At 38.1% G+C, this 27,841-nt stretch overlaps 1 protein-coding gene across 1 annotated transcript in view; it reads left to right on the top strand.

Moving 5' to 3' along the window:
• Positions 1 to 27,089, top strand: part of LOC150088193 (uncharacterized) — a 295,820-nt gene extending 268,731 nt beyond the window's left edge. The window contains exons 9-10 of the mRNA XM_090370066.1: positions 6,494 to 6,588; positions 26,903 to 27,089. Of these exons, the coding sequence (XP_090226192.1) occupies positions 6,494 to 6,588; positions 26,903 to 27,089 (282 nt within the window). The remainder of the gene's footprint in view (positions 1 to 6,493; positions 6,589 to 26,902) is intronic.
• Positions 27,090 to 27,841: the final 752 nt, after the last annotated feature.

Genomic DNA, 27,841 nt, shown 5'->3' with positions numbered 1-27,841 from the left:
TCGCCAGTATGGATTCCATCATTATTGATTCACTGGTGATATTCTGGCTTATGTTACCCATCTGTGGACAAATTTAATGGAAAGTTTGGTGTAAAATACAAAATAAGTATAATAAGTTAATATAAAATAAGTATAAAGAAGAAAACAAGTTTCACTTTAGAAGGATACTTATTTTCTTTTAAATAAACTTCCATCTTATGGTTTGCCAATTGTTTTTTATAATTGGGTATTCAGTTTTCTTTCTGACCACTCTTTGCAAGTGATGGTAGATAGCTCTTTGTCTTCTGACTTCTCCACTAATGCTGGTGTTCTTCAAGGTTTAGTTCTTTCTCCCACTCTTTTCCTCTTGTATATTAATGGCCTTCTTTCATTGATCAGAAATTCATAGTTTTGCTGATGGCAGAACATTGCATTCCACCTTCCATTTTGAAAAACTGTGTCCTGCTCAAACAGCTTCAACTTCTCAAATATCCCCTACTAATTCCTTAAATGCTTATCTCTCCAGTGGAGCAAAGATAACTTAGTTGATTTCAATACTTCTAAAACTCAGTCTTGTATATCTAATAAAAAGAATTATTCTGCTCCTATGCTTATCTTCAATTCTAGGCAAGATCATATATCTCTTGGAGATTTCCCTTACTTCTAATCTCTTTTGGCATAAGTGCATTACAAATATTTCTACCTCTGCATTTAAAAAACTGGATTTTGTCTTTCCCTCTTGGCATTTTACTTTTCTTCCAAACATCTGTTCGCTCTGTACAAATTGCAAATCTGCCCTACCATGGAATATTGTTCCCAAATCTGAGACAGTGCCCTGAAACCTCTCTCAGGATTCTAGATACCATTCAAAAGAGGGCAGTTAGGTTAATTAATGACTCATCTCTAACAATCTCCCTCCACTTTCTGTCTCATAGACATTCTGTTTCTGCAGCATGCCATTTCTATAGATACTTCTATGGGCACTGTTCTTCTGAATTGGTTTCTATAATTCCCACTTTCTCTTCCAAAGCAGTCCAAACTTACTGCAGCCAGTCAACATCCTTTTACCTCCCAACTTCAAACTCACAGAACTAACTTTTCTTCTTCCTCATTTATATTCAACTTCCATTTTTTTTTGGAACAACCTTCCTTCATAACTATTTTCTGAAAATTACAATACAGTCAGTTCTGCTGTAACGCTCATTTTCTCAATGCGAATTTGCGCCAACGCTGATGAAATATTAGGGAACAATGCAAGTATAACGGCACCTCCGTAGCCAGGTGGGAAGGAGCAGCAGTGCGTAGCACACGCTTCTTGATTAGACCGGGGTTCGAGCCCATCACCACCAAATACGGAGGATGCGGAAAGGTCAGGGAATGACCACCGCATATCCCAGAGCAATATGGCCTTAGTTGCTAATGCTCCTAAAAACCAAATAACAAACAAACAAACAACAGCAAGTATAACCCGATTTTTGCGTTGGCTCATGCACAATTTCATCTGCGAGCAACACCAAGTGAACGCAAAACCTGGCACCAAGCTAAATGTAGTGACCTGCACAGCATACACGTCTATGAAACTTAAAAAATGTCAAACATCATTTACAGTAGTTGTATTGGTCGGAGACACACTGATGTCATTTGTTGTATTAACAAGATAACACATGATATTGTAGGCTGACTCATGTTTTCAAGAGCTCACATTTTTCTGTTCGAACAGAAATTTCGTGAGATGTGATAGCATGAGCAGAAGAGCACATTTCTGGAGGTCACTACCATAAAACAATAAAAACAATTTGCAGTTCCTGGTTTATTGGGTGTTTCAGTTAGTGCAATCTAAATGGGTAGTAAACTCAATCTTATTATATTTGTGATAATTTTTTTTGATGCAGTTCTGTAGCGTAGCACATGCTTCTTGATTAGACTGGGGTTCGAGTCCGTCACCACCAAATACGGAGGATGCGGAAAGGTCAGGGAATGACCACCACATATTCCTGGAGCAATATGGCCTTAGTTGCTAATGCTCCTAAAAACCAAATAACAAACAAGCAGTTCTCTGGATTTTTACATTATTATAGTGAAATGTTTCCCCTTCCACAAAATCTTCAGTCATATAAAAAATATAAATAAATTTTCGAATCTTCTCTTCATTCTTATAGAGCTTTTCTCATTTGTGCAATTTGTGCATCCCATGTTTGTTGTTACTTGATTGCTTATCTTTTTTACTGTTCTAAATTTTACAATCCAAAAAAAAAAAAAAAAAAGTCAGTGAACAGAAATATCAATCAAGCAAACTTCATATCTTGTCAAGGTAAAGTGCTATATTTACAGTAATATTTATTTATTTATTAGAAATTTAAGATGTTGAAACCTGTGTTAGCAATTTTATTGGGTTTCTAACATTTTTTAGTGTTTTTGTTACCAGTACCAGACTAAACATTTTTTTTTTTTTTTGAGTTCTCTGGAACTATCTCTATTTTTCCTATAAGCCCTGTTGTTTTTAATGCGCTAAATACCATAATGCGATGATTTTTAGGAATGCATTACAGCAGAGCTGACTGTATACAGAAGTTGAAGTCTAATTTCAACAAACATCTACTTTTATCTTTTCGACCTTCAACCCATGCATGGTTGGTTGGTTGGGTTTTATTGGCACATTAGCAATTAAGGCTATAATGTGCCAAAAGTTCCATGCATGGTACTAAGTACTATAGATTTTGATACCTCTTATGTTTGGGATTTTCTTAAAAAAAAAAAAAAAAATAGCAATGGTGGTTCCCTGGCTCCACGGGTTTACCAGAATAGAATTGCTGAAAGGTGCAGGTTCAACTTGCTAAAAACATGCTCCGTGTAACATGTCTTCAGTGACTTCCGGACTCTTGACTGTCAGCTACTATATGTGGCCTCTTTCATCTCTGCCAAGGATGGCCAAGTTGCTTATCTCCATTAAGCATCTCATTTGGATAATGTCCTTTTTCTGCTACCAGTTCACTAATTATATTTTTGGGGTACTCCACAATTGTATGAGTGATGCAAATTAATGTGGAACTGTATGTTGTTACATATTAATGTTTAGATTTCATTTACACATGTTGTTAGCATTAGCATTAGCATAAGAAGAAGCATATGATGCAAGAAAGCAAGCTTATGCAGCATCAGACAAAAAAAAAAAAAAAAACCCCTCCCATTTCACCTCTCCATTCATTAGAAATATCTCTCCAGCTCAACCTTAAATTTATTTAGGCTGTCAACTTCCAAAACAAAGGATGGAAGTCTCTTCCACCAACCAATTACCCGCTGGCTATGGCCAAAGGCAAACTTCCGCACATCTATCTTACATCTGTCTTTCCTCAATTTGAATTTATGTCCTGGAAGGTGATTATTCTGAGCAAGAGGAAGAATCCCATCAGAGCATGCTCAAACCATTCAAAGCTTTATACACCTCAATCAGATCACCTCTCAGGTGACTAGTCTCCAGACACTGTAATTTACAAAATGTAAGCCTTTCTTTGTAAGAGCAACCCTTTGATCCATTCACTAATCTTGTTGCCGTTCTCTGTACTCGTTCTTACAGCTCTATATATCCTTCTTAAAACGAGGCCTCAAGACCTGTATACAATACTCAAGGTGTGTATTACCCCCAGGTCCTTTTTGTTCTCTACCACTGTTAGTGTACTACCACAGAGTTGATACGTCACTCTCGGGGTTACTGCTTCCCATATGTAGTACTATACATTTATCAATGTTATACTTCATTTGCCACCTCTACCTATCTGCTAAACTTTTCTAGATCCTGTTGCAGCAGCAGCGTACTGTCATTAGTCTCCTTAACAACCCTGCCAACCTTCATATCGTCTGCAAACTTGGACATTAAGCTTGATATACCATCATCAATATTATTTATAAATACAGAAAACAATAATGGACCCAACACTGAACCCTGAGGGACTTCACTAATAACATTAGTCCATGATGAGCAGTGTCCATTGATTACCACTCTCTGTGTTCTCCCATTCAACCATCCCTTTATCCATAGCACCAATTTGCCTCCAATGCCACACTGCTCCAATTTGTTCAGCAGTCTTCCATGTGCAACAATATCAAAAGCCTCTGTAAGATCCAAATATATGATATCAAAGTTATTCCCTGCATCCAGTTTCTTTGTGACCACATCATAGTATCTAATCAAATTGGTCAGGCAAGACTTTCCCTTAGCAAAACAATGCCGTGTCCGAGCTATAACTGAAGTCTTGTCTAGATGATTCTGCAGTGCTTCTTTAACAAGTGCCTCCATTAATTTTCCTGGAACAGAAGTTAAACCAACAGATCTATAATTACTTGTGTTGCCCTTTGATCCTCCTTTGTAAATTGGGGTCACATTTGCATATCTCCAGTCCATGGGTACCCTCCTGAGTCAAAGAAGCTCTCATAATTATGGCTGGCTAAATGTTTGCTTACTTCATTTGCTGCCTGATTTAATATAACTGGATAGATCCCATCCACCCCTGGTGCTTTTTTTATGTTTATCTTCAACAATTTCTTCTCCACTTTCCTCTCAGTTATTACAAAATCATCTAGCTCACTGCCAGAGTTTTACTCACCTCTGGCATTCCCATCCCTGAATAACACCTCATGGGTGAATGTAGATGCAAAATACTCATTTAGTTTGTTAGCCACCTGAGCAGGATCATCAACAGTTGAACCATCAATATCCAGTGAATCAATCTGATTCATCCCTTTCCTTCTAGAGTTTACATAGGTATAGAACTCTTTGTTGTTTTTCTTTGCATCTTTTGCCAAGGATTTCTAATAATCTGCCTTTGCCTGCCTAATCTCCTTTGTGACTTGGTTACAGATCAACTTATATCTATCATAGGCTTCTGTGTCACATGTTAATTTATATGTATCCCATGCATTTTTCTTCTCTGCAATATGTCTCATTAGTTCACCTGACTTCCATTTAGGCCTAAACCTTGAACAATATTTTTTAGTTGGTATGTAAAGCCTAATAGCTTCCAAGATTAATTCTTTGAATGCTTCCCATTTTGAATTTCCTGTTGGTAACATCATCAGTTGGTCCCACCGTACAGAATTTAAATACCGTCTCAGACCACCGTAGTCGCCTTTATGCAAGCAAAAACCCTTCGCTTTACACCTGATGGTAGTTACCTCTTGAGTAAATCCAACTTCAGCACAATGTGATCACTTCCACCTAGTGGTTCCTTTATCTGCAGATTCTTAATGCATGAAGAATCACTACTGATAATCACATCAAGAGTATTACTCCCTCTAGTTGCCACCTGAACATGCTGATTTAGAAAACAATCATCCAATAAATCCACAAAAGCCTTGCTAGTGTGTGTGAGTGACCAACCCACAAATTCCAGTCAATATCTGGGGAATTAAGATCCTCCATTATAAGACCCTCTGATTTACTGGCCCACGCTATTTCTCTGTACAGTTTCTTATTATACTCATCAGAGTCATTAGGCCTACTCTCAATTTTGATCTCTCAATGCTTATGTCACACCAAACTGACTCGATACTGCACTGTCCAGCGATGTTGACTGGCTTCACTTCCTTGAATTTTATGTGTTTCTTAACTAATAGCATAACCCCTCCTCCTTTCCTATCCTGTCTATCCTTCCTGTACACATTGTACTCCCCAAATTCCAGTTGTGCATTCCTTATATCTGTGTGACACCATGTCTCTGATATCCCAACAATATCTGCCTTTGATGTTTTGAGCAATACCTCAAATTCATCAAATCTATTTACCAAACTCCTTGCATTGGTGTACATGCACCTGTTCCTATTCTTAGCTACCCTAACACAACCCATATGTTTACTTGTACTCCAATGACTCCCAGCAGTCTTTGAAATAGCCTGCATCTTTTTTTCCAGGCTGCTGTTCATTCCAATAGAAACAGTGCAAGAATCACTTTCACCTCTGCCAGTAGCTACTAGTCCTTGTATCCTGCCACGCTAGCAGTTTTCCGACCCACCTAACACTGCCTCGATAGCATCAGCAAATGTTCTTGCACCCTTTCTATTTAAGTGTATCCCATCCCTGTAGAAGCAGTCTTTCCTGTTAACAAGTACAGACCAGGCTGAAAAAAATTCTACCCCTTGAGCCTTGCACAATCTTTCCAGGGCCGAATTGATCGACAAGGTTCTCATCATATACTCCCTCCTATCGTGTCTGGGCAGAATTGCAGACACTTTCAAATTCAACCCTAATTTGCGGCTTTTTTTCAACAGTGACCTGTATTTGTTAAGTAATTCCACCAGTCTCTTGCTCTTAATATTCATGAAGTCCTTGTTATATCTTTGTTAAGAAGAGGACTATTATAACTTTGTTATTATATTTCAATTAGTGTACGCAGAGAACTGTGAAATGGTTTAACAATAAGCACTGTTTCATTCTGTCGTCTACCCATGTACAGTCATGCCATTTTTGCTTTTAACCACATTAGAAGTATTTTAATTTTTTTTTTTTTTTTTTTTTTTGTAGATTGTTAATCATGTAGCATCTACAGTGAATAGTGTATTGAAAGTTAACAGAAAGATACAGCTTGCCATTCAAAATAGGATAAATGCTTCTAGCAGGTAAGATTTGCAAAATATTATTTAATTAATTTATTTTTTAATTTAGAGGTTAAATTTTGTTTTCAATAAAAATATCTTCAAACCACTTTGAATAAAAATATCTTCAAATCAAAAAAAAAAAAAAAAAACAGGCAGATTTTTTTTTTTTCCCCAAAAGAAAATGATCCAAAAACTATTACCTGTTTCTAGTCTACTTCCCAAATACTGGCTAGCTTATGAGATTGTCATATATATGTCTGTGCCCCACACACATTTCATTTGGTGCAGTTAAAACTAAATTTATCTTACAAACTCTCCCCTCCCCACCACCACCACCATCTGTCTCCTTTCTGTTTATGTCTACTTTTCTGTGTCCAGTGAAAACTGTCAAAAAAAAAAAAATTTTATAAAAATTCCTAAACATTTTTGTCTTATATACTTAGTTTAATTTGAACTTAGAGATTTTGTAGGTTATTACTGAGTATTGGTAAGGGTATTCAATCAACATGTTGGACAAGATTTTGCATCTCCAGTGAACACTGTTTTTAATTATATTTAGCCGTTTTATTGACTTAATTTTCATATTAAATTATAAGTAGCTTATGACCTAGTCAAGCTCCTTGATTTATTTTGAATTTAGATAGGGATTTTGAAAGTTAATTAATACTTAGTGGGCGTAGATTTACCATTTGTAACTTATTGCCATTGTTATACGATACAACATATATCCCGAACTAGATAGCGTAAGGTTTAATATAAAACTAGATAGCGAAACACGTAGCACTGTATTAGAAATCTGTTAGCTTAGTATTGTATAGTATAGTATTATCAATTAATCAGTAAAATTTATTAATCTTATTAAATTTCATTGTCAATTAAATTGTACTTCTTTAACTAAATACATGTACCGACCTAGATTTTACAAATGTAACATTATAAATTAATACATATAACTTGACAGGAGATACGAAAGTCATATAATGTAACTCGGAGATAATACTCGACACTGAAATATATATATATATATATATATATATATATATATATATATATATATATACACACAGGGTGTTTCAAAAATGATGATTAATAATTTAAAGGTGAAAAGTACAAACTAAAATAAGCAAAAAAAGTCTCAGTGAACATCGGGCCGCAAATGAATGGTTTTCGAGATAACGCAAATTTTCTGTTAAGATTCACCACCGACTATGGGAGCACTAGTTTAGCAAAGAGCTGTGAATCCTTTGCTAAGGGTGGTTTTATTAAACATAAGATAATACATTTTTAATTTTTGGTTTCAACACTATAGGATTTGACAGATGTTACATGTTACAGGATGTTACAAAGGTGTTCAAAATGCTGTCCTTGCATGCGTATGCAGCTTTGCATTGAGTTGTGAATGCTCTCAGGCATTCCTGGGTCATTTCTGATTTGCTGCAATTGTAATTCCTCAACTGTGTTAATGTCAGAAGTGTACACCAAGCTTTTTACATGACCCCAGATACAAAAATCCATAGAATTAAGTCTGGTGATCTGGGAGGCCACATTACAGGCCCACCTCTACCTATCCACTGTTGACCATACCTTCTAGTAAGATACCGAGTCACAACTCGAGCAAAACGTGACGGTGTGGTTTATGCATGATGATGCATAAACCACATGTTCTGGCATTGCTGAAGTGGAACATTATCATCCATCAAGGAGATCTGGAAGAACATTCTGTTGGAACTGAAGGTACAGTTCTCCTGTTAGTTTGTTTGGCAGAAAGTGTGGTCCAATTAGACGGTCTCCTAGTAGTCCTGTGCAGACATTAGACAAGAAATGTTACTGATGTCATGACTTGTGAATTGCATAAGGATTTTCGTCAGACCAAACGTGACAGTTATGAAAATTAAAAATACCATCACGAGTAAACCCAGCTTCGTCAGTGAACAAAATATTGTTTAAAAATTGGGGGTTCAGGATGCACTGTTGTTGCATCCACTGGCAGTAGTTCACTTTGGGAGGGTAGTCTGTATTGCTGAGACTTTGTACATGCTGGATATGATAGGGGTACAGTAATTGGCAATATAAAATTCACCACACACACACATACACTCTGCTATGACTCAGTACACTCTCTTGCAGAGCAACCCTCCTTGTCGAAATTCCTGGATTTTATTCTAATCTTTCTAACACCCTTTCCTCAACATCAGGTGTTATGCTTCTGGGCCTACCTGCTCGTACACCATGTGTGAAGCGCCCATGTTCTCTAAGGTGTTATTGTAGCCTGATGAATGTGCACCTGTTGGGATGCCTTCAGCGGGGAAATGCTTCTTGGTACAAATGCACAGCCTCAAGTGCACTGCCATTGGCTTTACCACACATGAAGTGCATGTCTGCATACTCTTCATTGCTCTAACCTCTTTCCATGTTGACTATCCTTTGAAAAATACTAGTGTGCCTGCTACATCTCAGAGCATTGAGAGAGGGAAAAGGGAGAGAATGAACATAACCTAACCTAAATAAACAAGTCAGTGGTGGATCCTAACTAGAAATGTGGACTATCTTGAAAACAATTCACTTAAGGACAAAGGGTTTACTAGGCTTTTGTTTAGTAGGCTTTTTTTGCATATTGTAGTCTGTACAATTCACCTTTAAATTATTGACCATTGCTTTTGAAACACCCTGTATGTATAGTGTTATAACTGCATTGGCATATAAGTTTAGGGTTATATTTTTGTATTGAAATTGAAATTGATTATGAAATTGAATCTAAATCATGATTCAGACCAGAGCAGTAAAGCAAAAGGCACAAGCTAATGGGAGTGCTATGCCTGCGGAGAGAACTGAGGGTGGGGGCCATTTGCACTCTGAATCAAGCCTTTTGAAATGTACAGCTCGTTTGATGTTTGTGAATCAATCAGGAATGGGACATGATATTGCCATGGGGAATGTCTTTGTGTGTGTGATATAAGGAGTGTGAGGAAATCAGGTGCCAACTCAGCATTGTTATGGGCCTATATGAGAGCTTGAAGGACAGGGTGGATGCCCTCGAAGGATTTAAATTGAGGGGCCCATCAAGCTCTCAGCTGCTTACGTCAATGCCAGAGTTTGCACTTGAACATCAAAGCAACACAGCAGCAACCCCCAAGGCAACATGCGCTGGTCCCAAAGAAACTAGTTGTTGTCGGTGACTCTGTTGTCAGAGAAACAGGGGAACATATTGTGCAAAAAAAATAGGTAGAACAGGACCAGGGTATGTCTGCCAGGGGCAAAGGTTGATGACGTTGTAGAGCAGGTATCATCCTTTAAGGGCACAAAATGTGATATTGTTCTACATGTTGGCAGTAATATTAAGAGTAGGAGACCGGCAGAAGTACTTAACAAGTACAGGTCAATGTTCAAAAAAAGCTGTGACTTAGGGATAAATTTTAAAGTGGCTGCAATTCTGCCTAGACACGATAGGAAGGAGTATATGATGAGAGCCTTGTTGATCAATTCGGCCCTGGAAAGATTGTGCAAGGCTCAAGGGGTAGAATTTTTCTCAGCCTGGGATGGGATACACTTAAATAGAAAGGGTGCAAGAATATTTTCTGAAGCTATCGAGGCAGTGTTAGGTGAGTTAGAAAACTTCTAGCTTGGGGGGGGGGGATGCATAGATTAATAGATTAACAGTAGCCACTGGCAGAGGTGATAATGATTCTTGCATTGCTTCTATTGGAATGAGCAGCAGCAGCCTGGGAAACAAGATGCAGGGGATTTCAGAGACTGCTGGGAGTCATTGCGGAACAAGTAAATACATGGGCTGTGTTAGGGTAGCTACGAATAGGAACAGGTGCATGTACACTTGCGTGTACACCAGTCCTAGGAGTTTGGAAAATACATTTGATGAATTTATTGTGTTGGTTAAAACATCAAAGGCAGATATTGTTGGGATATCAGAGACATGGTGTCACACAGAAATAAGGTATGCAGAACTGGAATTTGGGGGGTACAATATGTACAGGAAAGATAGACGGGATAGGATGGGAGGAGGGGTTATGCTATTAGTTCAGAAACACATAAAATCCAAGGAAGTACAGCCAGTCGACATGGCTGGAAAGTGCGGTGTAGAGTCAGTTTGGTGTGACATAAGCACTGGGAAGGGCTCACATCTGGTGAGTGTGGGCTTGGCACCCCAGGGTCCTGAGCTGGATATCACCATTCTTTTCTTCCGAGGTGATTCCCTTCTATCTCTCTCTCTCTCTCTCTCAGGGATAATTCAGAATTTTTTTTTTTTTTTTTTGGCTAGTGCAGCAAAAGCCTCAGACTTCCTTCCGCCATTTGGCTAATAATAATAATAATAATAATAATAATAAAAAAAACAAAACAAAATTGAGAGTAGGAGTGTGTTATAAGCCTAATGACTCTGATGAGTATAATAAACAGCTGTACCGAGAAATAGAATGGGCCAGTAAATCAGAGTGTCTTATAATGGGGGATTTTAATTTCTCAGATATTGACTGGAATTTGTGGGTTGGTAACTCACTCATTAGCAAGGCTTTTGGGGATTTATAGAATGATTGGGCAGATGATTCTTCATGCATTAAGAATCTGCAGGTAAATGAACCATTAGGTGGCAGTGATCACAGTGTGCTGAAGTGGGATTTACTCAAAGAAGTAACTACCATTAGGGGTAAAGGGAAGGGTTATTGCTTTCGTAAAGGCGACTACGATGGACTGAGACAGTATTTAAATTCTATACAGTGGGACCAACTGATGATGTTACCAACAGCAAATTCAAAATGGGAAGCATTCAAAGAACTTATCTTGGAAGCTATTAGGCTTTACATACCAACTAAGAAATATTGTTCAAGGTTTAGGCCTAAGTGGATGTCAGATGAACTAATGAGACATATGGCAGAGAAGAAAAATGCATGGGATACATACAGATTAACACGTGACACAGAAGCCTATGATAGATACAAGTTGATCTGTAACCAAGTTACAAAGGAGGTTAGGCAAGCGAAGGCAGATTACGAGAAATCTTTGGCAAGGGATGCAAAGAAAAACAGCAAAGAGTTCTTTACTTATGTAAACTCTAGAAGGGAGGGGATGAATCAGATTGGTCCACTTGATATCGATGGGTCAACTGTTGATGATCCTGCTCAGGTAGCTAACAAACTAAATGAATATTTTGCATCGACATTCACACATGAGGAGTTATTCAGCGAGGGGAGTGCCAGAGGTGTATTCAACTCTGGCAGTAAGCTAGAGAATCTTGTAATAACTGAGAGTAAAGTGGAGAAGAAATTGTTGAAGATAAATACAAGAAAGGCACCTGGGGTGGATGGGATCTATCCAGTTATATTAAAGGAGGCAGCAAAGGAAGTAAGCAAACCCTTAGCCATAATTATGAGAGCTTCCTTGGACTCAGGGGAAGTAACCATGGACTGGAGATGTGCAAATGTGACCCCAATTCACAAAGGAGGATCAAAGGGTGACACAAGTAATTATAGACCTGTTAGTTTAACTTCTGTTACTGGAAAATTAATGGAGGCACTGGTTAAAGAAGCACTGCAGGATCATCTAGACAAGACTTCAGTTATAGCTCGGACACAGCATGGTTTTGTTAAGGGGAAGTATTGCCTGACCAATTTGATTGGATACTATGATGCAGTCACAAAAGAACTGAATGCAGGGAATAACTTTGATATTATATACTTGGATCTTAGAAAGGCTTTTGATACTGTTGCACATGGAAGACTGCTGCACAAATTGGAGCAGTGTGGCATTGGAGGCAAATTGCTGCTATGGATAAAGGGATGGTTGAGGGGGAGAAGACAGAGAGTGGTAATCAATGGACACTGCTCATCGTGGACTAATATTATTAGTGGAGTCCCTCAGGGTTCAGTATTGTGTCCATTATTGTTTTCTGTATTTATAAATGATATTGATGATGGTATATCAAGCTTAATGTCCAGGTTTGCAGACGATACGAAGGTTGGCAGGGTTGTCAAGGACACTACTGACACTATGCTACTGCAACAGGATCTGGAATGGTTGAGCAGATGGGCTGAGAGGTGGCAAATAAAGTTTAACATTGGTAAATGTAAAGTACTACATATGGAAAACAGCAACCCCAGAGCAACATATCAACTCTATGGTACTACACTGACAGTGGTAGAGAATGAAAGGGACCTGAGGGTGGTTGTGCAGGCAGATATGAAGTTTTCTGAGCAGTGTAGACGGGCTGCAAGAGTAGCTCATGGTGTATTGTTGATGATATATAGGAATTTGTCTAGCAGGAATAAGGAGGTGATTATTCCCTTGTATAAGGCAATGGTCAGGCCACACCTAGAGTACTGTATACAGGTCTGGAGGCCTCATTTCAAGAAGGATGTAGAGATGCTGGAACGAGTACAGAGAAGGGCAACAAGATTAGTGAATGGAACAGAGGGTTGCTCTTACGAAGAAAGGCTTAAGTTTTGCAAATTACAGTGTCTGGAGACTAGGCACCAGCGAGGTGATTTGATAGAGGTGTATAAAGCCTTGACTGGTTTGAGCATGCTCAATGCTGAAGGGATTCTTCCTCTTGCTCAGAATAATCACCTGAGAGGGCATAAATTCAAATTGAATAAAGACAGATGTAGGATAGACATGAGGAAATTTGCCTTTAGCCAGCAGGTGGTTGGTTGGTTGGTGGAACAGACTTCCATCCATTGTCGTGGAAGTTGATAGCCTAAATAAGTTTAAGGCTCAGCTGGACAGGTATTTCGAACGAACAGAGGGGTGAAGTGGAAGTGGTTATTTTTTATTTATTTATTTATTATTTATTTTTTTTTGGCTGATGGGGCATAAGCTTGCTTTCTTGCATCAAATGCCTCTACTAATGCTAATGCTAATAAAGTAACCACTAGGTGGCAGTGCTCACCTAGTGGTTACTAGGTGAGCACTGCTAATAAAGTAACAAGGTTACTTTATTAGCAGTGCTCACCTATATAAAGTAACAAGGTTACGTGTAATAAAGTTACAAGGTGAGCACTAATAAAGTAACCACTAGGTGGCAGTGTGCCGAAGTGGGATTTAATCAAAGAGGTAACTACCATCAGGGGTAAAGGGAATGGTTTTTGCTTTCATAAAGGTGACAGTAGTGGTCTGAGACATTATTTAAATTCTATACGGTGGGACCAACTGATGATGTTACCAACAGGAAATTCAAAATGGGAATCATTCATAGAATTAATCTTGGAAGCTACTAGGCTTTGCATACCAACTAAGAAATATTGTTCAAGGTTTAAGCCTAAATGGATATCAGATGAACCTATGAGAGATGTGGCAGTGAAAAAAAAAAAATGCATGGCATACATATAAATTAACAGGTGACACGGAAGCCTATGATAGATATAAGCTGGTCTGTAACCAAGTCACTAAGGAGGTTAGGCAGTCAAAGGCAGATTACCAGAAATCTTTGGCAAAGGATGCAAAGAAAAACAGCAAAAAGTTCTTTACTTATGTAAACTCTAGGAGGAAGGAGTCAGATTTGTCCACTTGCTATCGATGGTTCAACTGTTGATCATCCTGCATGAGTATTTTGCATCTACATTCACACATGAGGAGTTATTCAGGGAGGGGAATTCCAGTGGTGAATTAAACTCTGGCAGTGAGCTAGTTGATTTTGTTATAACTGAGAGGAAAGTGCAGGAGGAAGTTGAAGATAAATATAAGAAAGGCATCTGGGGTGGATTGAATGTAATCAGTTATATTAAAGGAGGCAGCAACGGAAGTAAGCAAACCCTTAGCCATAATTATGGGAGCTTCCTTGCAGTGGAGATGTGTAAATGTGACCCCAATTCAAAGGAGAATCGAAGGACAACACATGTAATTACAGACCTGTTAGTTTAACTTCTGTTCCAGGGAAATTAATGGAGGCACTGGTTAAAGAAGCATTGCAGAATCATCTAGACAGGCTTTTGATACTGTTGCACATGGAAGACTGCTGCAACAGTATCAAAAGCCTGTCTAGATGATTCTGCAATGCTTCTTTAACCAGTGCCTCCATTAATTTCCCTGGAACAGAAGTTTCAGGAGCAGTGTGACACTGGACGCAAATTGCTGCTATGGATAAAGGGATGGTTGAGTGGGAGAAGACAGAGAGTGGTAATCAATGGACATTGCTCTTTGTGGACTAATGTTTATTAGTGGAGTTCCCCAGAGTTCAGTGTTGAGTCCATCGATGTTTTCTCTATTTATTAATTATTAATTAATAAATATTTATTAAATGATGTGTTTAGTAATGAAATTGAGGATGGTATATCAGGCTTAATGTCCAAGATTGCAAACGATACGAAAGTTGGCAGGGTTGTTAATGACACTAATGACAGTACGCTGCTGCAACATGATGTAGAAAAGTTGAGCAGTTGGGCTGAGAGGTGGCAACTGAAGTTTAACTTTGAGAAATGTAAAGTACTGCATATGGGAAGCAGTAACTCCAGAGTAACTATCAACTGTGTGGTACTACACTGACAGTGGTAGAGAATGAAAAGTACCTGGGGGTAATTGTGCGGGCAGATATGTTGTTTCCTGAGCAGTTCAGACGGTCTTCAAGAGTATGTCGGTGTCTTGTCAATGATATACAGGAATTTTTCTAGTAGCGATAAGGAGATGATTATCCCCTTGTATAAGGCAATAGTCAGGACCCACGTTGAGTACTGTATGCAGGTCTGGAGGCCTCATTTTAAGAAGGATATAGAGCTGCTGGAATGAGTACAGAGAAGGGCAACAAGATTAGTGAATGGAACAAAGAGTTGCTATTACAGTGTTTGCAAATTACAATGTCTTGAGACTAGGCAACTGCAAGGTGATCTGATTGAGGTGTATAAAGCCATGAATGGTTTGAGCATGCTCAATGCTGATGGGATTTTTCCTCTTGCTCAGAATAATCGCCTGAGAGGGCATAAATTCAAATTGAGGAAAGACAGTTGTGGGATGGATGTGTGGAGAAGTTTGCCTTTTGCCAGTGGGTGGTTGATTGCTGGAAGAAACTTCCATCTGGCTTTGTAGAAGTTGATAGTTTAAATAGATTCAAGGCAGAACTACACAAACATTTGGAGTGAGTGGATGGGAGAAATTAGAAGTGTTTTTTTTTTTTTTTCTCTCTTTTCTTTTGGCTGATGCTATATAAGCTTGCTTTCTTGCATCATGTGCCTTTACTAATGCTAATATCGAGATAGTAGAAGGTATAATAGAAAGTAGAAAGTATAATAGAAAGAGAGTATGAGGTATTAAATTTAGTTTGATTCAATCCAGTTATTTCATAGTAGTCACATAAGAACTACAGATGTCACAAAAGTCCAAAAGATGCAGTCACAAAAGAACTGGATGCAGGGAATAACTTTGATATTATATACTTGGATCTTAGAAAGGCTTTTGATACTGTTGCACATGGAAGACTGCTGCTCAAATTGGAGCAGTGTGGCATTGGAGGCAAATTGCTGCTATGGATAAAGGGGTGGTTGAGGGGGAGAAGACAGAGAGTGGTAATTAATGGACACTGCTCCATTAATTAATGGGATATAAAAATAAAGAACATACGGTTATTGAGGAACAACAGGCTACTTGTGGAAACTACAAAACCTACAGATGCAAGGAAAATTAGTAACTCTACAACCTTGACTGGTGCCGGGGTTTCTATGGGAAAGCCCAAATTGCAAGATCCCATGATTCTTATATACAGAATCCCTAAGGGTTATTCAAAGGAGGAAATTATGGATGACTTTTGATGATTATTGATGGGTCAACTGTTGATGATCCTGCTCAGGTACCTAACAAACTAAATGAATATTTTGCATCAACATTCACACATGAGGAGTTATTCAGCGAGGGGAATGCCAGAGGTGTATTCAACTCTAGCAGTAAGCTACAGAATCTTGAAATAACTGGGAGTAAAGTGGAGGAGAAATTGTTGAAGATAAACACAAGAAAGGCACCCAGGGTGGATGGGATCTATCCAGTTATATTAAAGGAGGCAGCAAAGGAAGTAAGCAAACCCTTAGCCATAATTATGAGAGCTTCCTTGGACTCAGGGGAGGTACCCATAGACTGGAAATGTGCAAATGTGACCCCAATTCAAAAAGAAGGATCAAAGGTTGACACAAGTAATTATAGACCTGTGAGCTTAACTTCTGTTCCAGGAAAATTAATGGAGGCACTGGTTAAAGAAGCATTGCAGGATCATTTAGACAAGACTTCAGTTATAGCTCGGACACAGCATGGTTTTGTTAAGGGGAAGTCTTGCCTGACCAATTTGATTGGATACTATGATGCAGTCACAAAAGAACTGGATGCAGGGAATAGCTTTGATATTGTGTACTTGGATCTTAGAAAGGCTTTTGATACTGTTGAAAATGGAAGACTGCTACACAAATTGGAGCAGTGTGACATTGGAGGCAAATTGCTGCTATGGATAAAGGGGGTGGTTGAGGGGGAGAAGACAGAGAGTGGTAATCAATGGACACTGCTCATCGTGGACTAATGTTATTAGTGGAGTCCCTCAGGGTTCAGTATTGGGTCCATTATTGTTTTCTGTATTAATAAATGATATTGGTGATGGTATATCAAGCTTAATGTCCAAGTTTGCAGACGATACGAAGGTTGGCAGGGTTGTCAAGGACACTACTGACACTATGCTACTGCAACAGGATCTGGAAAGGTTGAGAAGATGGGCTGAGAGGTGGCAAATGAAGTTTAACATTGACAAATGTAAAGTACTACATATGGGAAACAGCAACCCCAGAGCAACGTATCAACTCTGTGGTACTACACTGACAGTGGTAGAGAATGAAAGGGACCTGGGGGTGGTTGTGCAGGCAGATATGAAGTTTTCTGAGCAGTGCAGACGGGCTGCAAGGGTAGCTCATGGTGTATTGTCGATGATATATAGGAATTTTTCTAGCAGGGATAAGGAGGTGATTATTCCCTTGTATAAGGCAATGGTCAGGCCACACCTAGAGTACTGTATACAGGTCTGGAGGCCTCATCTCAAGAAGGATGTAGAGATGCTGGAAAGAGTACAGAGAAGGGCAACAAGATTAGTGAATGGAACAAAGGGGCGCTCTTATGAAGAAAGGCTTAAGTTTTGCAAATTACAGTGTCTGGAGACTAGGCACCAGCGAGGTGATCTGATAGAGGTGTATAAAGCCTTGAATGGTTTGAGCATGCTCAATGCTGATGGGATTCTTCCTCTTGCTCAGAATAATCACCTGAGAGGGCATAAATTCAAATTGAGGAAGGACAGATGTAGGATAGACGTGAGGAAATTTTCCTTTAGCCAGCGGGTGGTTGGTTGGTGGAACAGACTTCCATCCCTTGTCGTGGAAGTTGATAGCCTAAATAAGTTTAAGGCTCAGCTGGACAGGTATTTTGAATGAACAGAGGGGTGAAGTGGAAATGGTTATTTTATTATTTTTTTTATTTATTTATTTATTTATTTTTTTTTTTGGCTGATGCTGCATAAGCTTGCTTTCTTGCATCAAATGCCTCTACTAATGCTAATAGATACAAGTGTTGTTTGATTATGTGCTAATCTATGACAGAATGACCTCCACAGACTTCGCATTAAAATGGAATCACAACACTAAGTTGCTTGCTGTGATTTTATTTCTGATCTGTTGTAGAAAATATTTAGCCCTGTGTATAATTATGTTAACTTTTATTCCAAATTTTTGTGTTATTTTTTGAAAACACAATCCATTTACATATGATTTCTTTGTGTTCTGCCATCTTCAATGTTTCATCTGGAAATATGATGATGGCACATCCATAAATCTTCTTTGCATTAAGTTTGGTAGAAGTGTTCTGTGTGCTTCATTATTCTGGGAGGCTTTCCAGTAGCCTTCTGCCAATATCCCTTTTCAAGAATTTACTGTGAATTTCCCTCCAATCAGTACTCTCCCACTCCCAGAAAGTGAAGACCTTTCACCCAACCAACAGGAATATATGATTTGAGTCATCTAACTAATAATTTTTTCAGGAAAGCAACTGAAAAGATAGGTAGCCTTAGGGCTACCTATCTTTTCTGTTGCTTTCCTGCCCCTAATCTTCATTCACCATTTCAACTGTTGAGAGCTTTCATCTAGTGATCATAGCATTGTGAGCCATCATCAAAGAAGTTAGCATTAGCATAGTAGTGGCGGCACATGATGCAAGAAAGCAAGCTTATTCAGCATCAGCCAAAAAAAAAAAAAAAAAAAATCTTTCCATTTCACTGATCCATTCATTCCAAATGTTTGTCTAGTTCTGCCTTGAATTTATTTAAGCTATCAACTTCCACAACAGATGGAAGTTTGTTCCAGCAATCAATTACCTGCTGGCTAAAGGCAAACTTCACATATCTATTCTACAACTGTCTTTCCTTAGTTTGAATCTATGCCCTCTCAAGTTTGTAATCTGAGCAAGAGGAAGAATCCCATCAGCATTTAGCCTACTCAATCCATTCAAGACCCTATGCACCTCAATCAGATCACTTCGCAGGTGCCTAGTCTCCAGAAGCTGCAATTTGCAAAACTTAAGCCTTTCTTCATAAGTGCACCCCCCCTTTGTTCCCTCACCTGTCTTATTGCCTTTCTCTGTACTCATTCTAGCAATCTACATCCTTCCTAAAATGAGGCCTCCAGACCTGTATACAATACTCAAGGTGAGGTCTTCTTCTTCCAGTCACATAGTTCCCTGAGGAGCTGTTGTTGCCACAACAAAATCCTCCAACCCCCCCCCTTTGTTCCCTCACCTGTCTTATTGCCTTTCTCTGTACTCATTCTAGCAATCTACATCCTTCCTAAAATGAGGCCTCCAGACCTGTATACAATACTCAAGGTGAGGTCTTCTTCTTCCAGTCACATAGTTCCCTGAGGAGCTGTTGTTGCCACAACAAAATCCTCCAACTGCATCGATCATATACTATACGAGTGGCATGGCAAAATGTCATGCCCAAAAGTTCACTGATCCCATCCTTCCACCTAGTTGCAGGTCTTCCTTTAACAGCAGTTTTTGGAGTTTGTTTTGTTATGGTCTCTGTGGCATCAAATAATGTGGTGGTATGCCCTTGCCTACCACATGGCTGATTTTGAAAGGGGCCGGCTTTAATCATAGGAAGAGTCATCATGCATCCCACGAGATGCTCTTGAAGAGGAAAGGCGACTACAGCAGAGCCCCACTTAGTGCCCCCATTATTATTTTTTTAAATCTTCAGTGAAGTGGCACATTATCCCTCTTCCTCTCTTAATCTCTAGCTAATAATGACCAATATATTAATGATTTTTGAATTTTCTTAAACATATTTTCATGGTGGTTTGTACAGGCTTAGTCCCAATGAATAAATTTTAAATTATAGCCAGATAAAATGTTAAGTATTTACACTATGCTGAACATAGGCAAACAATCAGCTGACCGTTAGAAATAAGAACGTTCCAACTGTCAAATAAATGCATGTCTGTAAGTAGTTGAATACTACCTGATATGGTGCAAAAACACTCAACCCTAACTACAATGCAACTCGTTAACAAGGTGATCACTCAGAAAAATCAAATAACTCTTTTTAATATCACATTTTAACATAAAATCCAAATCCAGGGGCACAGAGTAACCAGGTTAAGCATAGACAGTGGCCAGTAGCGCCACTGTCTAGGTGTGGCCTACCATTGCCTTATACAAGGGCACAATCATCCCTTTATCCCTGCTAGCAAAATTCCTGTATATCGTTGATAAGACACCATGAGCTACTCTTGCAGTCTTTTTGCACTCTTCAGTAAACTTCATATCTGATTGCACAATTACCCCCAGATCCTTTTCATACTCCACTACCTTGAGTGTAGTGGAGAGAACCTAAGTTGATATGGTATTCTGGGGTTACTGCTGCGATATGCAGTACTTTGCTGCTGCTGCTGCTGCTGCTGCTGTTGTTATTTGGTTTTTAGGAGCATTAGCAGCTAAGGCCATATTGCTCCGGGGATATGCGGTGGTCATTCCCTGACCTTTCCACATCCTCTGTATTTGGTGGTCGTGGGCTCGAACCCCGGTCTAATCAAGAAGCATGTGCTATGCATTGCTGCTCCTGCCCACCCGTCTACGGAGGCGCCCCAGTACTTTGCATTTGTCAATGTTAAACTTCAGTTGTCCATCTGCTCAACCTTTCCAGATCATGTTGCAGTAGCATACTATCATTACTGTTATTAACCACCCTGCCAACCTTCGTATCGTTTGCAAACTTAGACATTAACCCTGATATACCTTCATCAATATCATTGATAAATACCAAAAACAACAATGAGCTCAACACTGAACTCTGTGGGACACTACTAATAACATTAGTCCACGTAGAGCAGTACCCATTGATTACCACTCTCTGTCTTCTCCCACTCTACAATTCTTTTATCCATTGTAGCAACTTGCCCTTAATGCCACACTGCTCTAATTTCTTTATTATGTGTGTTATTTGGTTTCTAGGAGCATTAGCAACTAAGGCCATATTGCTCTGGAGATATGCAGTGGTCATTCCCTGACCTTTCCGCATCCTCTGTATTTGGTGGGCACTGGCTCGAACCCTGGTCTAATCAAGAAGCGTGTGCTACGCACTGCTGTTCCTGCCCGCCTGGCTATGAAGGCTCCACTCCAATTTGAACAGTAGTTTTCCCTGTTCAACAGTATCAAACAGTGTAAAGTTACTGCAGTTGACAAAAGCAACTGTAAAAATATGGACTGTAAGATGTGAAATCAGTTCCTCCCCAGCCACCTTCTAGCAAGAATGCAGTATTGTGTATATATGCTATTCACAGCTTTAGAAGGCCTCTTGGATCATGATGACTGTATTATTACAAAATTCACTGCCATGATTAAAAGGAAGTGGAGCAAGGTGAAAAAGTTATTATTCATCCTAATAGTGGAGAACAAGAAACTGAAAGCATGGGAGACAGAGCTGGTCATGCAGTTCCGTTCTCTTTTCAGCCTGTTGCATTGGTTAGCCTTTCTGTCACTGATCCATATGCAGGTACTGTTAAAAATTCCCAAAATGTCTGCCTCAAAAGCCATTCAAACCAGCCAACTTGCCTCTAGTTGTTATCTAACAAAGAGGAAATTCTAAAATTCCCCAATCCTAAACTCAAATATATAAATTCAAAAATCGGAACCATTAGAAAAAAAGTGATGTACTCAGTGTGTGTTACATTTCAGACATGTTTGATTTCCCCCCCCTTAAATCAATTGAATTTTTTATTTTTTTTCCTGTAAATAAATATAGTGAAAAATAAATATAGTTATCTTCTTACTAATTAATTACTAAGATTTTAACTTTACAGAATATCTAATAAACCTCTATAGTTTTACATTTTCTAAACTTAACTGTACAGTTTAATTTCAATTGTATAATATTTATCAATCTCTCCATATACATTTGTCTCTTTTCTCTCTGCATATATGTATCTCTTCACAAGTGATACTACATTCATGAGTCTTACTTAATAAGGGTGCCTCCATAGTCAGGTGGGAAGGAGCAGCAGTGCGTAGCACACGCTTCTTGATTAGACCGTGGTTCGAGCCCGTCACCACCAAATACGGAGGATGCGGAAAGGTCAGGGAATGACCACCGCATATTCCCGGAGCAATATGGCCTTAGTTGCTAATGCTCCTATAAACCAAATAACAAATCTTACTTAATAATACACATGAAGCATGGCTGTCTAAAGCTAAAAACTGCATTAAAACTACATTTAATCTATAAATCTCTTTTTTTCACACAATTTGTGTGGAAAAAGAAATATTATTTGCTGGATTCCTATTGGTCTGATGTTAATGAAATTTGGAATGGCTTGACAAATATTTTTAAAATGATTAAATATAAAATTTCATGAAAATCCATCCTCTGTTACATGTGGATGGACAAATAGGTGGACCGATGGATGGACATGGGTGAAGACAATAGGCAATATATATATATATATATATATATATATATATATAATTACTTCTGTAAGAGTATAATTGGTACTGTTTAGGTACTCAAAGTGTATTAAAACATTAGCAAAGTACTAAGTGGGCTATAAGGCCAAAAGAACCTGTAAAGACTAATATAGCCTGTGTTGGTTTACCTTGTTATATCCTATAAATAAACATATAATTAGCAATAAAATAAAATAATGATTATGTTGCTAATTATTGATAATTGGATACATTGAATGGTACTTTTTTGAGGGCTAACACCATTCAATATATCCCACCAATAATTAGCAAGGTTATCTGTTTCTGATTGTTATCTGTCTGTTTAACCTAGGTCCAAATTATAAACATAAAGGCAATCTATGCTAAAGTTTAAATTTAACAGCAAACAGGCAAGATAACAGCTATCCTGACAGAGAGCTTTGAAACAAATAATACAGAAAATAATACAGAAAAAGAGTGCCAACCACTATGGCTGGCACTCTGACATTGATGGAAAAATGTCAAAAGAGGATATTTTGGAAGATATTTTTCACAAGCACATGAAAAAACATGGAATATCCAGGGAAGAGCTTTACAGAAAAGTAAAACTAAAGTTCATGGAGAGCTAAAGTTATCACAGCTAAAAACTGGGTCATGAAGGTTTTGCCTGGAATCATTAAATCCTGGTATCCCAAGACAGAATCTCTTTGGGCTGGGCTACTACAAATTCAAAGCTTTCATCCTTCTACTCAAGTGGTTTAGATGCTTTGGGTATGTCATTGTGCTGAAGAAGGGTATACCTACCAAAACTGTTACAACAAATAAAATATCCCACTCCCAAGTGAGCCAACTGCAAGGCCAAGAAAAAAAAAAATATTCACTTTATCAGAGATGTAAACTGTACAGAATGTAAAAGAACAGTAGAGTATGAAGAATAGGATCCAACATGAAGTCAGAAGTCATCAAGAGACTGGCCTAAATTCCCAGATATTCTTTATCCTTGTCTCTCACTGAGGCACACTTTTTAATGCTTGCCTCAGAGAAGGTATCTTTCCCAGCTGATGGAAAATTGCATATTTGAAACAGTTAGTCAAAACGCAGACAAATCTCTCTCTCCCCTCTCTCTCTCTCTCTCTCTCTCTCTCTCTCTCTCTCTCTCTCTCTCTCTCTCTCTCTCTCTCATCAGAATCTTTATTTAAAACATATTGGCTTATACAGCATATAGTTTAACATCTGTAACACTATGCTACATGTAAATTAACTATAAACAGACACAATTTGGCTTCAGTAGCCCTTGTATTGTTAAATCCAATATCAACAACATAAAACTTCCCACACATATGCACACATATAAGAAATCAGTAAGAGCAATCACATCATCACCTGTGTCTAGGTTTTGATTTCTTGACTTGTTACTTAAGGGAGTATTGTGTTCACTTATTACTGTTTTTTTTTTTACGGTTTACTGTCAGTGCAATAAAATATCACAATGTAAACTTTTAAAAGTAAGAGTAGAAATACTTGGACAGTGATTCTTAATGTGTGATCCTTTCACATATTGTGTAGTAGTATACAGAGCCGTGCTTATGAACAGGCACAGGAGGCAATAGCCTTGGGCCTTACCATAGAGGGGGGCACTCGCATGGCCTCTGTAATCTCAAATTTTTAAAACAATTTTTGTATTGCAACATTTTGCAACTGTTTGTGTTTAAACAGATTGGTAAAAATAATTGTTTTTTTTTCTGATTATATTTATATGTGCAAGGTTTTTTTTTTTGGACTCTGTACCTCTGGTATCTTTAAAGGGGGTCCCACAAGAGCTTAGCACCTTGGCCCCAAGATGTGTAAATACGGTTCTGGTAGTATAGAGTTGACCTGCTTTTTTTACAGTCATCTTTTGCAAGATATGAAAGATGCCCGAAAAAGCAGGTCAATTTATATGGAGAATATATGACTAGGTACAAGGCAAAAAATAGTATTAGTCTTGTTATGCTGAGTCATCTTATATATTAGAGTATATGATAACATAAAAGTAATTGCAATATACACTCTTAGAAGAAAAACCACATTATTTTTTCATTTTATTTAACAATAATAAAATGTCAAAGAAATATTTACCTGTGAAGATTTCTAGTTAAAGAAATCTTCACCTATGCCAATATCTAGTTAAAAAAATTTTCACCTGTGTCAGTTTTCTAGTTAAAGAGATCTATTAATTCATGCAAAAAACAGTGTACATGTCAATATTGTTGAATTGATGAAAGTGAAGCTACTTATTGTATAGTAGTAATATTATAATTATTCAAAAATGGCATTGTTTTATGGGCAAATCATATAATGCTACAATAGTTTGCCAAATATCTGCTTGCAAAAACAAACCCTGAGACATTGAGAAGTGGGAGAAATGTACCCAATACATTTCTAATAATCAATCAATAATCATCAATTTTCATTCAGTAAATTTATCTGTACTAGTAGGGCAAATGATCAGAAACAAAAGTATAAAGCTCCTATAAATAAATATTTTAAAGATTATAAATAATAACCATATTTTTTTTTTTTTTTTTTTTTTTGATTTGGTAGTTGTTGGCGCATCGGCTTCTGTGGCCATATTGCACCTCCCAAGGTTTTTGAAGTACTTTGATCCAAGCCCGAGGCGGGAATCGAACCCGCGACCTTTGGGTTACCGGGCAGGTACTTTACCCACTCGGCTAGCCCGGTCGGCTAATAACCATATGCTATGGTTATTATTTATAATCTTTAAAATGCAGCCATTGTAGCTATAACCAAAAATACAAGGGGTAGGAGCTGAAAAATTCAACTGAAGTTTAACCTAGGTAAATGCAAGTACTGCATCAGAGTATCACTAATCCAGTAATCCCAAGAATAACATGCCATTTGTTAGCACCAAACTCAGATGATAAGGATAAAAGACCTAGGGATAATTGTATACAGTTGGATATTCTGTTCTTTGAGAGTGCAGAGAGACAACTAAAACAGCCTGTGGGGGTTCTGTCAATGATATACAGGAATTTTGCAAGCAAGAAAAAGAGGTGATTATTCCAATGTATAAAGCAGTGGTCACATGCACAATACTGCATACAGATTTGGAAACCTCATTTTAGGAAGAAAATGATCTATTAGAAAGAGTGCAGATTTGAAGTGTTTAAGGCTTTAGTTTAGTGTTTAACAAGGTTGAGCAAACCAGGTGGTGATGGCATTCTTTCTCAGATGACACACACACACACACACACACACACACACACACACACACACACACACACACACACACACACACACACACACACACACCACAGGAGACTCTGTCTTCTCCCACTCAACTGACCTTTTATACATTCATTTAAAGCCATACTGCTCCAATTTGTACAGTAGTCTTCCATGTGCAACAGTATGGAAGGCTTTTTTCAAATCGAAGTATATGATATCAAAATTATTTTTTGCATCCAATTCCTTTGTGACCACATCATAGTATCCAACCAAATTGGTCATACAAGACTTCCCCTTAAAAAACCCATGCTGGTGTCTGTACTATAACTGCAGTTTTGTCTAGATGATCCTGCAATCTTCCTTTAAGCAGTGACTCCATTATTTTCTCTGGAACAGAAGTTACATTAACATATTTGTAAATACTTATGTCACCCTTTGATTTCTCTTTGTGAATCCTGTCTGTGGAGACTTCCTGCTAATTCAAGGATACTCTCATAATTATGGCTAAGGGTATGCATACTTCCTTTGCTGCCTCCTTTAATATAACTGGATAGATTCCACCACCCCAGGTGCCTTTCTTTTGTTTAACTTCAACAGTTTCTCCTCCACTTTGCTCTCAGTTATTACAAAATCATTTAGCTTCCTGCTCGAGTTTAATAAGCTTCTGTTCTCCACTTCCCTACAGAATTCCTCACGTATGAAACTGCTGCTGTAGAAAACAATCATCCAATAAATCTACAAATGTCATGCTAGTGTGCAAGTGACCAATCCACAAGTTCCTGTCAATATCTGTAAAATAGAAGTAAAATACTCATTCAGTTTGTCACCTACCTGAGCTGGATCATCAACAGTTGAATCGATATCAAGTGGACCAATCTGGTTCATCCCCTTCCTTCTAGATTTTACCTAAGTAAAGAAGTCTTTGCTGTTTTTATTTTCATCCTTTTCCAAAGATTTCTTGTAATCTGCCTAACCCCCTTGATTAGAGACACAGACTTCTATGTCGACTGATAACACTGGTCAACAAAGTTTTGCTAACTGAGAAAGTAAGCATTTTTTGTTAATTTCTATGTGCTGATTACAAATATGAAATTAAAAAGTTTCTCTCACGTCACATTTTTTAGAAAAATGCAAAAATAGTTTTAAAAATATGTAAAATAGCATATCCAATTGTATACAGTTGGATATGCTATACCTATTCTCCACCTAGTTGTGAAGAAATCACTATGATTCTGGAAGAAGAGCAAGAGTCACTAGAACCCATACCTGCCCCTGCTGATCCTAGTTACAATCCTGAAAATGTCAAAATCCCACACTTAATTGAGCAAAGTGAACTTAATGATTTGGCTAGGATTTTAAATCTTTAAAAGCAACGGGCTGAGCTATTTTGGGGAATTTGCTGGCAAAAACCATGAGGATTTCTGTGTTTATAAACCAAAATGAAAAGTTTGCAGGTTATTATCAAATGGAAGATTCTCTTTGTGTCTGCAACGATGTAAACAGATTGATGGATGAACTAGGGTTTGAATACAATACTGAAGGATGGAGATTATTCATTGGTTCTTCTAAACTCAGTTTATAAGCAGTTTTTCTACACAACGAAAAACACTATCAAACCGTCAGTCCCAATGGCTCATTCAGCGGCTAAAAGAAACCCATGATAGCATGTCATTGCTATTAAATGACAATCTTAAACTATAAGAAATATTGTTGGGAAATCTGTGGTAATTTAAAAGTAATCATGTTCTTGCTTGGACTACAGGGTGATTTTACTAAGTATTGTTGTTTCCTGTGTTTATGGGATAGTCAAGCAATAGACCATCATTATATTGTGAAGGAATGGCCCATCAGAGAAGAATAAATTCCCAGAAAACTCAACATCAGATGCATGGCTTTTGTGAAACCTGAAATGGCGCTTCTCCCATCTTTACACATTAAGTTGGGTCTCATGAAAAATTTTGTAAAAGCTCTGGACAAAAATAGTGAAGGTTTTGAGTACTTAAAAAGCCAGTTTCCAAAAATTAGTGATGCAAAGTTGAAGGAGGTTATATTTGGGCCCACAAATTAGACAGTTTTTAAAGGATGAAATCTTTGAAACTAGACGTATGCCCCTGAATTA

This window comes from Mastigoproctus giganteus, chromosome 3, assembly GCF_048544385.1.
Source record: "Mastigoproctus giganteus isolate SK-2022 chromosome 3, ASM4854438v1, whole genome shotgun sequence".
Lineage (NCBI taxonomy): Eukaryota > Metazoa > Arthropoda > Arachnida > Uropygi > Thelyphonidae > Mastigoproctus > Mastigoproctus giganteus.
This window is presented reverse-complemented; position numbering and strand designations above follow the sequence as displayed.